Below are 12,601 nucleotides of genomic sequence, written 5' to 3' on the forward strand. Positions count from 1 at the left end.
GAAGGCGAAACCAAACTCCCTCTGTAGCTGCTGTTAATAACCATCCCCTGCTTCTTTCGCCAGTATCTGGCTGATAGTTTATATTCCGGAATATTGCCAGGGTTTGCCAACAAATTGACCAAGTTGGTCATTTGGCTTAGTGGTTCGATGATGAGTAGAGTGATACTCTGATTACGACTTGCTGAACCTAAAACTCCATGTGAGCTGCGGTGCTAATGCCATGTGCGACAAAATCTGAGAACTACCTAAGCAGTTGATCTTTTTTTGGTGTTGTAATAAGTATGATTTTGAGAATAGAAACAAAAATCATGACAACCTCCTCTTTAAATAGTTTTGGGATTTTGGCAATAACACGCAAAAAAAGAGTCATTCAAATATGCTTTTTTGATTTACACAAGATCGGAAAAAGTTCACTGAATTGGCAAAAGTTTAGTGAAGCTTTTCATGTTGGGTATTCAACTATCTTGATGAGTAGAGCTTAATTTAAGACGTGAGTTGGTCCTTGAACCTCTAAGGAAAACGAGAGCGCCGAATCCGTTCAGGCCAGGGGGTCTCCCAGGTGGTATTATGTGTTTTAGACATTTTATTTTCTTTATTAAAATCTAAGGGGGTCGTTTCTTTCTTGGCCGTCAACTTAATAGATAATTTAGTGGTATAGAGCTATGTGTGAGTTGACGATTGGCCTGAAGGTTCAATAGTGGCGCTGGAAGCTTAGGTGGGTTGGCGTTTCGCTCTATTAATCGCACCCTTAATAATTGAACCCAAATCAAGATATGACAACATCAAGTGCGTGTTACTTACAATAGCTTAAACCCTACCGAAGCCTAGTAGTCGTGTACAACCTAAACTTTAAAAAGTCTATCTGCAGAAGTCCAGGTTCGATCCCCAGGTATGCCGCTTGAAATGATGGGAGACATCTTGTTCTATTAGGACATATAGTATATAGTGCTAAGTTGAATCTTCAATGTCGTTTATGATATCATTCTTATTAGACCCGATTAGACATTTCTCTCTCTCTTTTTTTTCTTTCTTTCTCTTTCTCTCTTTCTCTCTCTCTCTCTTTTTTAATAACGGTTATTATAAGAATATGGTTATTTAATTTAATTTATTTCGTATGTGCTTAAAAATTCATGAAATATTATAAAGCCCCTTATTATTTTAAATATGCGAGAAAATATAATGAACTAATTGCTATACACCCTGGAAAAGAATGAATTACATAACTAGACTTAACTTAGTTTCATATTATTAGAAATCTTTGTTGGATATATTAAAAATATCATAGTTTGGTTTTGGAACTCCAAACTCTCCTTTAGAAATTTGGCGGAGCTCCGGGAACTTGAAAGGTGTTGTTAGATGAAATAGTATGAAATCCATACCTAAGCAATAGCTTAAGTCTTTGTGACGCATAGGTTTTCTAGTACCTATGCCTGATCGGGATAAGCCGGGATAAGCTCGATGTTTCCTTAATATGGTTCCAATACCGGCGTGTACTAGATTCTATCGTCCTCGTTGTCGTCTACGGCGTCATCAATGCTGCCAATGAACATGTCCGGGACGTGGTCTTTGTGTGATTTGGTGTCGACAATGTCCCTATAGATGGAATTAATATCGTATCCTCGAGAGTGATGGAACGAGCTCGTCCCTGACGATAAGGTTGACCACATCAACATGAAAAGGGGAAGCCGCCACATACCAGCCTATTTGCTTGCCAAAGTTGTCAAGATACCTGAGTCGATCGATGCTCTCTGAGTCGTCTCCGAATCGAATGAATTGTATTGTAACCGAAGTCCTGCTTAGGCCACGCGTTTTAACCCCGTTTATGAGTCTAGTGATTTCGTTTTCGACTCCAGATACAGAGTCGCGGCTATTGCTGCCCCACCGTCCGTCCGTGAAGACGAAAAGTGTGATCCTTGGACGTGGCTTCAACCACTGAGGAAGGCCGGGTATACCCGTAAACGTTACATGGGGGTTAGGTAGTTTCTCCATAATATAATCTATCACTGCGCTCAGGCTGAATTCCATGGTAGACCCGGTACTGGAATGTCTATTATATTGCTGCTGAACTTCGCTGAGGAGCTTCGATGTGCGGCGGTTAGAGCGCTTTTGGGATGGCTGTGATGTGAAGTACAGGTCAATCTGGTTGTCGTCAATTTTCTTTGCCAGGTAAGAAAGGGCGATGAAAGTGTTGACCACATCGTCGCAGTGCTGCCTTTTCATTGATGCTGAATCATCAATTAGGAAAATTTGGTCTCGACCTTTAATCTTTTCCATTAGTAAATTGCATTGGTTTGAAACGTGTTCATTTGGTGGTCGATTTCTCTTCATGTCGTTGCGATACTGTTGGACTTCTTCGACTGTGATCTTATTGGTCGGAGGGAGAAAAGGGGGCAATGGTAGAGATGGACTTGTTCGGGGTATGTAACCTTCCTCTCGTGCCTTATCTTCTGCATCTTGGAGAAGGCTTTCAGACCGTTGCAGTAAGTATTTCGCGCTCCTCCGCGGGCCCATAGGCTCCAGTAGCATTGACGCGCACACCAAGTCGATTACTCCGGGGGTAATGGTGTCCCAGTGTCCTCTGCTATTAAGGATATGGTTGTGCATCAAGGTAACCGCCTTTAGAGGCTCATTGCCATCGTGGAAGCAGCCTGAAAATCCAGAACGACTCATGGAATCCATAGCCTCTTCCTGACGGTGTTCAAGATATTTTTGAAGACCTAAGTGACCACACACGGCCCAGACCGCTGCTTCACTAAACACACAACCTAGAGACCAGATATCAACTGCGGATCCGATCCGGTTGTCGAACCTGCGTAATGCATCGAAGTTTGTGGCGCATTCGGGAGCACTATACCACTGATCTCCTTTGTTATCGACCCCTAAGGCGTTTGGGTCTTCAGCCGAAACCTGCCAAAAATCACTCATGCCAAAGTCGGCAATCTTGAGGGTAATATCGTACTTGTTAGAAGACTTGGAGTTCACAAGGATATTACCCGGTTTGATGTCCTGGTGGGAGCTTAGGAGTAATTAGTAAGATACCTTTAATACTAAAATACGTTAATTTCAAGGACTTACCCGTAAAATGCCGAGGTGTTTCCTTCATCAAGACTGCCCAGGTTATGAATGAGAGTGAGACCCTCCAGGAGTTCGAACATACTCTTCCAAAATTGGATCATGTCCTTCGCTGATTCAGGCGGTCTCGTATTTTTGAAATAGGACTCTAGGTTTCCTTCGGCGCATTCCAAGAGAAGATAGTATTTGTCGCCCTGTACGAAGTGCCCGTATTGTTCAACTATGTTTTTCGGCCTGTGGCCTCGTTCATTAGGTGCACTATTGTAAATCCTTGTAAACGCATTGACTTCTGCCTTGTGTAGCTTTTGGTTGGTATATGCCTTGAGGATCATGGTGGTTGGCAGTCCTTCCTATTTATCGTGTTAGAAAACCCTCTCGCCTTACTCTGGGCATGCGTGACTCACGACACAATCAGCGTGAAAGTTAGCTTGAATGATGCAAGCATCTCCGTGGAACTCGCGGAGTATCCTTTTCGAGACTATGGGAAGGATGTGACGATCGTCTAATCGCTGTCCCAGGAGCGTGCGCGTGCTCACTTGTAGGGGGCAGAATTTCCACTGGCATCTGAAAAAATCCCCAAAAACTGCATCGAGATGCTTGCTTTCGGGCCACTGGGACGGGCGCTTCTCGAGAGGTAATTTCTCATCGTTAAGACTGTGTTCCATGAAATCGGTAAGGTATTCCAGATGGCACGTGGAGACGAGGATGCTAAATACGCGGATGTATGTGCTACGTATGATATCCACCTTGGCACATACGTCGTACTCCTTGAGAAGTTCTCTGACACGTCGATAATCCCAATGTTCAATCAGATCGTGACTTGTTACAAACTTAGCAGGATGACCATTGCCATCTTCACCCTCATGCTGAAGGTTGTCGATCCATCTTCCAAAAGAGATTGAATGGTGGATAGAGGGCCTCTGAGGGACCAGCAAAGCCATTGTATCTAAGGCTATGGCCGTTGATGGATGACAGGAGCTGAGCTCAGTGCGGAAACAGCCACAGGAGGCCCAAGGCGCAATATGTAGAACAAGTGGCAAGTTGTGGCAGTGGCGTAATCAAGATTCAGTTCAGAAACCTTTTATTGACACGAGGAGTAGTGTTTTGGAGTTATGATTCGAAGAACAAAGTCCAATGCCTAGCCTGTGATGAAAATAAGTCTGTGAGATGATATAAGCTTATCTTAAGAAGTGTCAATAGCAGCTGGCTGGAAACCATGTCCCACCTTGAGAGGAAACCTCGGTTACTTGGGCTTTTGGGTGTGATAACACTTCGAAGCGTGAGTTTCGGCGCGAAACCAGATACATGGTGACGTTTAGGCAATGGTTCGCCGAGGCAGACAGCAAGGCTGGTAACAGTATTGTAATATTACGTACCCAGGCAACTACACTAACTGCAACCATTGAGGCTTAGTATCCTAATAATAAGCAATTGCCAACTCATAATTATACAAGTGAGTAATAATATGGGAAAGGGGGAAAGGGGGGCGATGCAGACTGCGGCTATCAGTCTAGACGAACTCATTATTATGGCCAGCAAATGATCGCCTAGGGACTGGTTTAAGTTCGCAATGAATTCTATTATAATCATCCTATCTTTAGGGAGAGAAGGGGTTGACGTTTGGGGCGGGATTCAAGCCCGGGCAAAGCTTTAGACGTATGTAGGTAGTTTAGTCCCTCTAACTAATCACCCCTATTAGCAGCGGTATGTACCCCACCATACAAGGAGACTCACCAGGGGTAACATACCTACCTAGGTAGGCAATTTCAAGCAATGCTGGGGGGATTGGCTATCTGGTTATGCGGAGAAGCGCGCCACAAAACTCGTCGAGTGAATAGAAGCTCTATGTCATCATATTGGCACTCTCATCGAACGATGCGCCGGTTGCCACTCGATAGGGCGTCGTTTTTCTTCAACACCTTGCGCAAGGCTTTTCACAAGGCAGACTCATCTTCACTTCACCTTAAATCTAACTAGTCTCGAAAGAACTGTATGAACTCGGAAATACCCGCGATTAACACCGCTCGGGCTAGAATTCCAGAATAGGGAAATATCTGCACTACAGATATCTACACACCAACCAATCGCGCTACCCCTATTACCTGTTCGAAATGCTCTTCCAGACCATAGACAGCTATCGTCTACGCCAAGAAGTCCTTGAAGACTACTTAGAAAAGTTGTTTGGTATCTCCATTCGCTGCTTTGTAAGTTGACCTTTCATAAAAACTGCGTCCTCGGGTCAGTCGAATTACCCATGGCTACGTACGTAGGCATACGTTAGGATACTTTTCGTATTAGAAGTACACAAGATCACGATATTAGCGTGTATTACTATCCCAGGTAACAAAGCAAGAATTAACTTCGTTATAAATAGCAAAAAGTTGGAGAATACGGCTTTTACATTACTCGAGCTTTGACCCAGGTACGTAAAATTCCATAGGTACTAGTTGTCACGTTTTCAAACATTTTATTGATGAGAGCCAAATTCTAGACCGAGAGGAACCACATCATGGATAACCTCCGTGACTAGGAGAAGTCGTTGAGCATAACTCAAAACCACTTCGTCAAAGGTTTCTCGCCGTATGGGGGAAGGGGAGGATTGGGGGGGGAAAGGAGAGGGAGAGGAGCAGGGACCCCGTTGAGAAATGGGCATGAGGCTCTGACTTCGGAGAGGAGTGAGGGGTCCAAGCAGCAAAGGTAGAAAATGATGTGGGCATGAGAAACGAACCAATGATATTCTCTTTTGTGTATGACACGAGGGCACCCTCCAAGATGTGGACAAACTAGGATGGACGGTGGCTTGGAAACTCGGTGCGAACTAATATACGTAGTTGATCTTTCTTGAAGCCGCTCCCTACGAATATTTATTGAAAATCTCATAATAGAATAATGGTATTCCTTTGGAATGTATCGCTGTCCCAGCTAAGTGCTGTGCCTAAAACATGAGATGCTAAGGGGAATTGGCGATGGCTTCTGCAGTCAGCCCTTTCGGGTAATTCGACATGCAGGCTGACTTGCAAGTAGGGTAGGAATAAAACCTTGCCACACGGAAAACGGCCACCATCCCCCCCAATGGCAGACTCTGTTATGTAACCCACAGATTGATTGGATGATACGAACCAAAACTCCGAGAAAAATGCCACAAGTGCTATAGTGACGAAGTACAGGGACGCCTCGGGTTTCAAGTACGGCAGAATTTGGGTCAGCAAAGACACGTCCTAGAGATGCTCAGCCTCACGGAGTAGACATTAAAAACGTGGATACTAGCAAAAGAATAGCAGGACAGGGGCAGATCCGTCACTGCATTCTCTTATACAACGATACCTTCTGAATTTGACTCTAACTTTTCCCCTTCCAGAAGGATAATCATGCGATCGTGTGGGGCGGGTTCGACTATCTGTACGACTTCTTCTATGAGTCAAGATGTCAATAAACAGCAGTTGCTCTCTTCTTGTGAAGCGTGCTTTTCATACCCATGTAACTTAATTCGAAGTCTCATCTTTGAACATGCGCTCGAGTCGTACCGCCACAAGTTGCATGAAGAGTCAGAAAGACTATTCAACCCGTTCCCGAGAACCAAGCTACTGAGATTTTGGGAGACAAATAGCGCTTGCAGTGGTATTTGATTTAATTCTCGTTTATATGTGGCTCACTACTGATGTACGATAGAATTCAAGGAATATACACCTATAGATTTTGGTAGCTTGAAGAAGCATTGTCAAGGGAATGACTCACAAGATCCAGCATGTCGCTATATGTGAGTAAACTTATAGGGGGAGAGGAGTCTGATTAAATACTAACAAAATAGAAAGATTTCTCCAATCCAAAAATGCTAGGGCCAGGTTAGAATTCACACAAGAAGATTTTAACTACATTTTATCATATCATCAAGTGATGCCCCCTTTTCTAGATCTCGTTTTCACCTGCGGGAGACAAGAAAAGCTCCAAGATTTCCACTACACGGCGTTTCGACATGAGAACTACCTACACAGAGGCGATCCACTCTTACAAGATATGTCTAAGATAACGCCACTCGGCCGCTCAGGTCGGCAAATTCAGCATTGTTATAACCTTCATTCTGCTGAACGGTCAAGAGATAAATGGGGATGGTCGATTCGTCAGACTGTGGTGTTCCACTCATTTGACGTTGACACTGGAAGATCTGTCTGGATCTTCGTTAAGGGCAACGATATCATAGAGAATCGTATCAAGACGGCAACTAGCTCGACAAGATCTACAAGCATGGATGTTAATTCTCATCGAACGCTTACTGGGTCGTTCGACGCATCCCTTATAGTTCACGCTCATATAATGGAATGGTGTGGTGAACAATGGAGATGGTATATCAACGAAATGGAAGATCGGCTTCGGAACAAAGCGAAAAACGCAGTACTCGCTAACGTAGATCACTTGGCTGGACCAGAGATGGTGCCAGCGCCAAGCAGACCGGGAACTCTAATTCTACCAAGCAGCCCTCGGAGAACTGTATCGAAATCATCACCTGCTAGTAGCCCAACCAGATTGTGGAATTCATTTACAAAGCGGTCAATTGGCTCTAAGACGGAGAAGACCCTACCAGTAGTCGAAACAGACCCTTCCCGTCCCATTCATGCCGATATCATCGTGGAAGAGCCCCAGGAGATTGACTACGGTGGCAATGAAGAGAGTATAGAACGCATGTTCTCGTTTGAAAAACTACAAGATCTTCATAAGACAGGAGAGTACATGCAAGAGGCCCTGATGGTACTAAGACAGAATCGTAACATCATCAAAGAGATTCGCGAGCATTATTCCACCTTGTTGGAAAGCGACGACTTTCCTGCTGAGATTAAGGATGGCTGTCGGCTAGGCATGCCAGAGTTTAGTCAAAGAGCTCTTAGTATCGAGAGAGATCTCGAAGTACAACAGTCAAGACTAGAGACCTTGAACGTTCTATTAGAAGATAGAAGTAACTTGGTGGGCTCTTCTTGATATTCAATCACTATTCAGATTTGACTAACATCTTTGACCTCACAGTTCTATGGAGTTCAACAGTACGCCAGCATGCAAGCTAGTAAACACTTTGCAACGAACGCCCAAGCTTCCACGGAATTTACTACGGCCATGACAGCAAGAATGCACATTATGACGGAGAAAATGCACGAGATTGCCTTGAAAACAGGTCACCAGACAGTGTCTATGCATGTGATTACTGTATTCACACTTCTATTTCTTCCAGGGACTTTCCTAGCCGTAAGCCTTCTGCGCCTACTCTATACGGCCCCGAAGCTTATAAACCGACAGACATTCTTTAGTAGCGGCATACTGCGATGGTATGATGAAGAGGACGAACTAGCTAATTCGACCTATAGTTGGGCTACGGAACACGACCGTCTACTTCTCTATCTTGAGATACTCGTACCAATGACGGTATTAATCATCGTGGGCTGGCTGATCCTATACTTAAAGTCCCGAGACAAGGACAGTGAAGAGGAAGATGAACTTCGAACGTCCCTAGATCTAGAAAAGGGCCCCGAGAATCCCCAATGAGCGAGAGGTTCAATTCCCAGACAACTAATGTCAGTAAAAAGAACCTATATAAATCCGGGCAATCGATCGCAGTGTATAAGGAAACCCACTCTGCCCTAAAATCCAGTTTCTAGGTCTTCTACTTAGTACAGCATTATCAATAGTTACTCGTTCAGTTGCTTGTTTGTGGGAACATCTATTACCTAAAAACAGTTAAAAGAACCCCGACCTTGCCGCCGCTAGGTCTCTGTCTGGGGACACTGTCCCCCCTGCCGTTAAACAACACCAATATACGCTGTCGATTCGGTCTGTCGCGCTGTTTCTTGCGTGCTGTATCGGCCCGTTGCTTTAGTTGTCCTTTTTCAATAACCGCGTTTGCGTTTGTCCGTTTGTATGAGAATCCCAGGCTGAATGTGGGGGAACTCGTTATCCGCGGAAGTCTAAGGGTTTTAAATTGTGTGTGGAGGCATTTTGGGGGCCGTTGTGTGGGAAAGTGGTTGTTTTAGTGTGTGGTGTTGTTGCCGTCAAAATGAGGGTTTGATATTATCAGAGGTCGCCTTCCGTACTAGATGGAGTGTACCTTGAAGGAAAGTGCGATAGGCACTATGAGGGGTATTTAAGACCTTAGTCTACCTAGGCACGGCTCGAGCTTTTTCTTCCTTAGTCAACTTAATTGTTCTCAGACATCTGATCCGTGCAGCCCTCATCTAGATCTCAACCGAAAAACAGACGCGCCTCCCACTGGCCTAATGTACCCCCTACCTCTAAGTATCTCACGGTGTGTGTAATCGCAGGACATTGCCAGACTCTGGTCGCAACTGGTTCTGCCCGAAAATACCTTCACAAGATACCTAGTAGCTTACAACAACGCCCTTCACTGTCATACTTCGACTACTTCTCACCCTCAATCATTTTCTGTCATAGTTGGTCGCCATCTGACACTCGATTACATTCAGTCATTATGTCGCTATTCGGGGATATCCCATTCGGCCTTGCCGCTGAGAGTGGGTGCCCAGTCTGTTACCCAAATATGCGGTCTCAGACGCAACTGCTCTTATGCAGCGGCTGTAAAGTCGTCCTTTATTGTGGGGCTGAGCATCAGAAGAAGCACCGTCCAGAGCACAAGGCGGCATGCACTTCCATCGTCAAGAGCCGGGCAAAACTTGAGAAAGAGGAAGCCACACTTCGAGCTCACCCAGGCGACATTCTCCTGCCGGGGAATATTTTTGAGAACGGCGTGGGCAGGTTCTGGGGTATCATTGGGACCCGCGATTACATGCGAGCCCGATTTGCAGCTGCCGACGCTCTACTTCAGATCAACACAACCAAAGCCGTCGAGAAGGCTTTAGCTCATTTTCAGGACATGCTGCGACTCTGTCGGTCTGACAATCTAGGCATCCGGGACATCGTTCCTGGCCTCTTAATTCGCCTGGGGCGAGAGCAGGAATGCTATGACTTCCTCAAATGGTGGGCTGTCATCGACGATGAGCACCACTACAATGGCCACTATGATTGGGGCGATGCAAGTCTGCCATATCTTGACATCCGCGGAGCCGACGCGTTTGAAGCAGTGGACGCTTTTGCTAGCTGCTTGAGTCTCAGTCAGCTTGTCATCCTTGCGCTCCTAAAGCTACGTTTATACCTCGACATTGAGTGTTATGACCCGCAATACATGGATTTCGGGTCCCCTTGGCCCCCTACTCCCACGGATTTCATGCGGCCGATTGGCGAAATTGCCCAGAAGAGAGTCGGAATGATCACGAGTTCAGGTGTGCCGGAAATCTCCGAGTTACTCAAGGATCAATATCAGGCTTTGATCGGAATGGTGCACAAGAAGAACCCTTTTTTTTGGGAAGCTTTAGTGGACACATCGGAAGACACTCCATCCTTGCCTTCAATGTATAGTCCCGGTTCCGTTGAGGAGGCCACTTTGGCTGTCTATCAGTGCAAGAAGGCCTGGGAAGAAAGTTATGATGCCATCATAATGATTGAATCGGAAATTGTCGAGTTGACTGAGGTATACGAGGGTCCAGCTGCTGCATCGGATGGTGTGAATACTGGAGAAGTCGCAGCAACCTCAGAGAGGCGAAGAGGTTCTGGCAGAGCATTCCCATCCAAATTTTTTGCATCCATAGCACATACGCGCCCAGACAAGCTGTTCCCGCCTTCACTAGCTGGTAAAGATCGAATATATCATTTTGTCCATCGCAACGACCAGAAAAAGGCTCTTGCATACGCTGACGGAGCATGCTCAGACAATGGACAGCAGAGCCCACAGGCAGCCTGGGCAGCGGTTCTTCGCCCACCCATTGGTGACAATATCCATCCATGCATTGTATCAGGTCGACTAGAGCTCAAGGGTCCTTTTGGGGACGAGAGTGTGGCAACTAGCAATCGGGCTGAGCTTCGTGCAGCGATAGCCGTCTTGCGTCGCAATGACTGGCGAGCCGATGGGTTCACCAGTGTTGTCATCGCAACCGATTCATCTTATCTTGTCGATGGTGCCACTGAGTGGGTGAGAAACTGGGTTCGCAATGGTTGGAAGACGCGAGCTGGCGGTTCCGTCAAGAATCAAGACCTGTGGGAACTTTTCCTCGGTGAAGTAGAGAAGTGTAGAGAGACAGGCCTGGAAGTTGAACTTTGGAAGATCCCTAGAGAGATGAATGAGGTTGCCGACACCGTGGCGAAAGAAACAATCCACAAAGGGGCAGCCCCAACCGACTTCGAGAACATGCGACTTGGCTCTTCGGCGGTTAGTGCCAGAACTCCAGGAGAGCCTCGTGTCCTTTGCCTATGCTTAGAGTATGAGAGCATGTTCAACGACATATATGCAAGTCTCATCTCAAGGATCACTGCCAAGGCCAAAATAGACCGAGCCACGACTCAAAAGGCCGCCTTGGACATGCTCACTCAGAACCCTCCGCCATCGATAATCTTTGTCACTGATGCAGGTGTTGTGAACCTCATGAAAGTTTGGGAGCGCATCATTGACTGTCTTCGCGGAGGATCGACGGTGGTACTTGCAGCGTGCTTCAGTTCATTCGTAAATGCGGGTCAATTCAATCGTTGCTTTGGCAAGATTGGTCTACCCTGGAAAAGAGGGGATTACTATCGAACAAATGTCAGTCTGCGTCCCAGAGCTGTCGATGATCGCCTGAAGGAACAGCTCCTTCCCGCCTATAGCCAAAAGGCCCTTTATGTTAAGGGGGTGGCTAGATCGGATGTGTGGTACGCTGGTGAGAAAGATGAGGTGGCTGTGGCTTTTACGAAAGTTGGGAACGGCATGCTCGGTTATGTAGGAGATGTGAACGGTGAAGATGGCTCTGAAGCAGTGGTCCTCGCTATGCTTGGGCTGTTGAACTGAATGAGAACGGACTGATGTGAAGAAACTTGACAGATAGGGTAGTTGGTGCAGCCCCCCAAACGATTGCTACCTATTGCATGTACAGTATTCTAGTGGCCAATCCTCATCACCACCTCCTTGCTTGTTCGAGCCTTAGGAATTCCTGATGCTTTTAATGCCAAATCTAATGAACAGTCCGTGAGTTGCGACCCGTATCGAATGGCGGCGATGAAGGGAGTCTGCCATAAAGACATGTGCATGCTTAATTATCCAATCGCATATACAGTACTTGTTGCAAGTTATTGTCGGTATAATTAATTCCACCTTCTTGCGATTCAAGTTCCATTCATCTTTAATCGATTCCTCCCACCATATCTAACACCAGTCTCTCGATCACCACTACCACATTAAACCACTCGTTAGCGAGGAAAATAAGCTTAAATCGACCTCACTGAAACCCATCTATCCACCATCCATTTACGAACTTACCTGCCTAAACAAACATCGTGAACCAAGCCACACGCATCCACGGATACCATCCAACCTAATACATACCTAGTGTAGGCATCAAGTACCGTACACGCGCACCGCCCACCCCCACTTGCCCAGCCCGTCTCAACGGAGACCTCAACAGAAACAGGGTGATAAAATATACGAGGTTGAAAATCCCCTATTACC

General features: G+C 46.0%; 4 protein-coding genes across 4 annotated transcripts; 2 read left to right on the top strand and 2 right to left on the bottom strand.

Annotated features, from left to right (window-relative positions):
- Positions 1 to 1,093: 1,093 nt before the first annotated feature.
- F4807DRAFT_414277 (uncharacterized protein) lies at positions 1,094 to 4,364 on the bottom strand. Its single transcript, XM_047996957.1, has 4 exons — positions 3,477 to 4,364; positions 3,076 to 3,422; positions 1,697 to 3,016; positions 1,094 to 1,593 (listed from the first exon to the last, which is right to left on the bottom strand). The coding sequence occupies exons 1-4, from the start codon at positions 4,011 to 4,013 to the stop codon at positions 1,494 to 1,496; spliced, it is 2,304 nt and encodes a 767-aa protein (XP_047857256.1). The 5' UTR covers positions 4,014 to 4,364; the 3' UTR covers positions 1,094 to 1,493.
- Positions 4,365 to 4,449: 85 nt separating this feature from the next.
- On the bottom strand, positions 4,450 to 4,693 carry F4807DRAFT_414279 (uncharacterized protein). Its single transcript, XM_047996958.1, has one exon. The coding sequence runs from the start codon at positions 4,660 to 4,662 to the stop codon at positions 4,462 to 4,464; it is 201 nt and encodes a 66-aa protein (XP_047857257.1). The 5' UTR covers positions 4,663 to 4,693; the 3' UTR covers positions 4,450 to 4,461.
- Positions 4,694 to 6,003: 1,310 nt separating this feature from the next.
- F4807DRAFT_414287 (uncharacterized protein) lies at positions 6,004 to 9,247 on the top strand. Its single transcript, XM_047996959.1, has 5 exons — positions 6,004 to 6,690; positions 6,742 to 6,829; positions 6,885 to 8,028; positions 8,089 to 8,304; positions 8,356 to 9,247. The coding sequence occupies exons 1-5, from the start codon at positions 6,441 to 6,443 to the stop codon at positions 8,599 to 8,601; spliced, it is 1,944 nt and encodes a 647-aa protein (XP_047857258.1). The 5' UTR covers positions 6,004 to 6,440; the 3' UTR covers positions 8,602 to 9,247.
- F4807DRAFT_348150 (uncharacterized protein) lies at positions 9,240 to 12,350 on the top strand. The gene has a single exon (XM_047995433.1). It carries the CDS (start codon positions 9,542 to 9,544, stop codon positions 11,942 to 11,944), a length of 2,403 nt encoding a protein of 800 aa, XP_047857259.1. The 5' UTR covers positions 9,240 to 9,541; the 3' UTR covers positions 11,945 to 12,350.
- Positions 12,351 to 12,601: the final 251 nt, after the last annotated feature.

This window comes from Annulohypoxylon truncatum (assembly GCF_022578515.1).
Source record: "Annulohypoxylon truncatum strain CBS 140777 unplaced genomic scaffold F4807scaffold_6, whole genome shotgun sequence".
NCBI classification, from domain to species: Eukaryota; Fungi; Ascomycota; class Sordariomycetes; order Xylariales; family Hypoxylaceae; genus Annulohypoxylon; species Annulohypoxylon truncatum.

Coding starts and splice junctions, on each gene's coding strand:
- F4807DRAFT_414277 (XM_047996957.1), bottom strand. CDS start 4,013: ATGGCTTTGCTGGTCCCTCAGAGGCCCTCTATCCACCATTCAATCTCT. Junction 3,423..3,476: donor ACTTTCACGCTGATTGTGTC/GTGAGTCACGCA, acceptor CACGATAAATAG/GAAGGACTGCCAACCACCAT. Junction 1,594..1,696: donor TTTGGCAAGCAAATAGGCTG/GTATGTGGCGGC, acceptor TTCCATCTATAG/GGACATTGTCGACACCAAAT.
- F4807DRAFT_414279 (XM_047996958.1), bottom strand. CDS start 4,662: ATGATTATAATAGAATTCATTGCGAACTTAAACCAGTCCCTAGGCGAT.
- F4807DRAFT_414287 (XM_047996959.1), top strand. CDS start 6,441: ATGCGATCGTGTGGGGCGGGTTCGACTATCTGTACGACTTCTTCTATG. Junction 6,830..6,884: donor GATCCAGCATGTCGCTATAT/GTGAGTAAACTT, acceptor CAAAATAGAAAG/ATTTCTCCAATCCAAAAATG. Junction 8,029..8,088: donor TAGAAGATAGAAGTAACTTG/GTGGGCTCTTCT, acceptor TTGACCTCACAG/TTCTATGGAGTTCAACAGTA.
- F4807DRAFT_348150 (XM_047995433.1), top strand. CDS start 9,542: ATGTCGCTATTCGGGGATATCCCATTCGGCCTTGCCGCTGAGAGTGGG.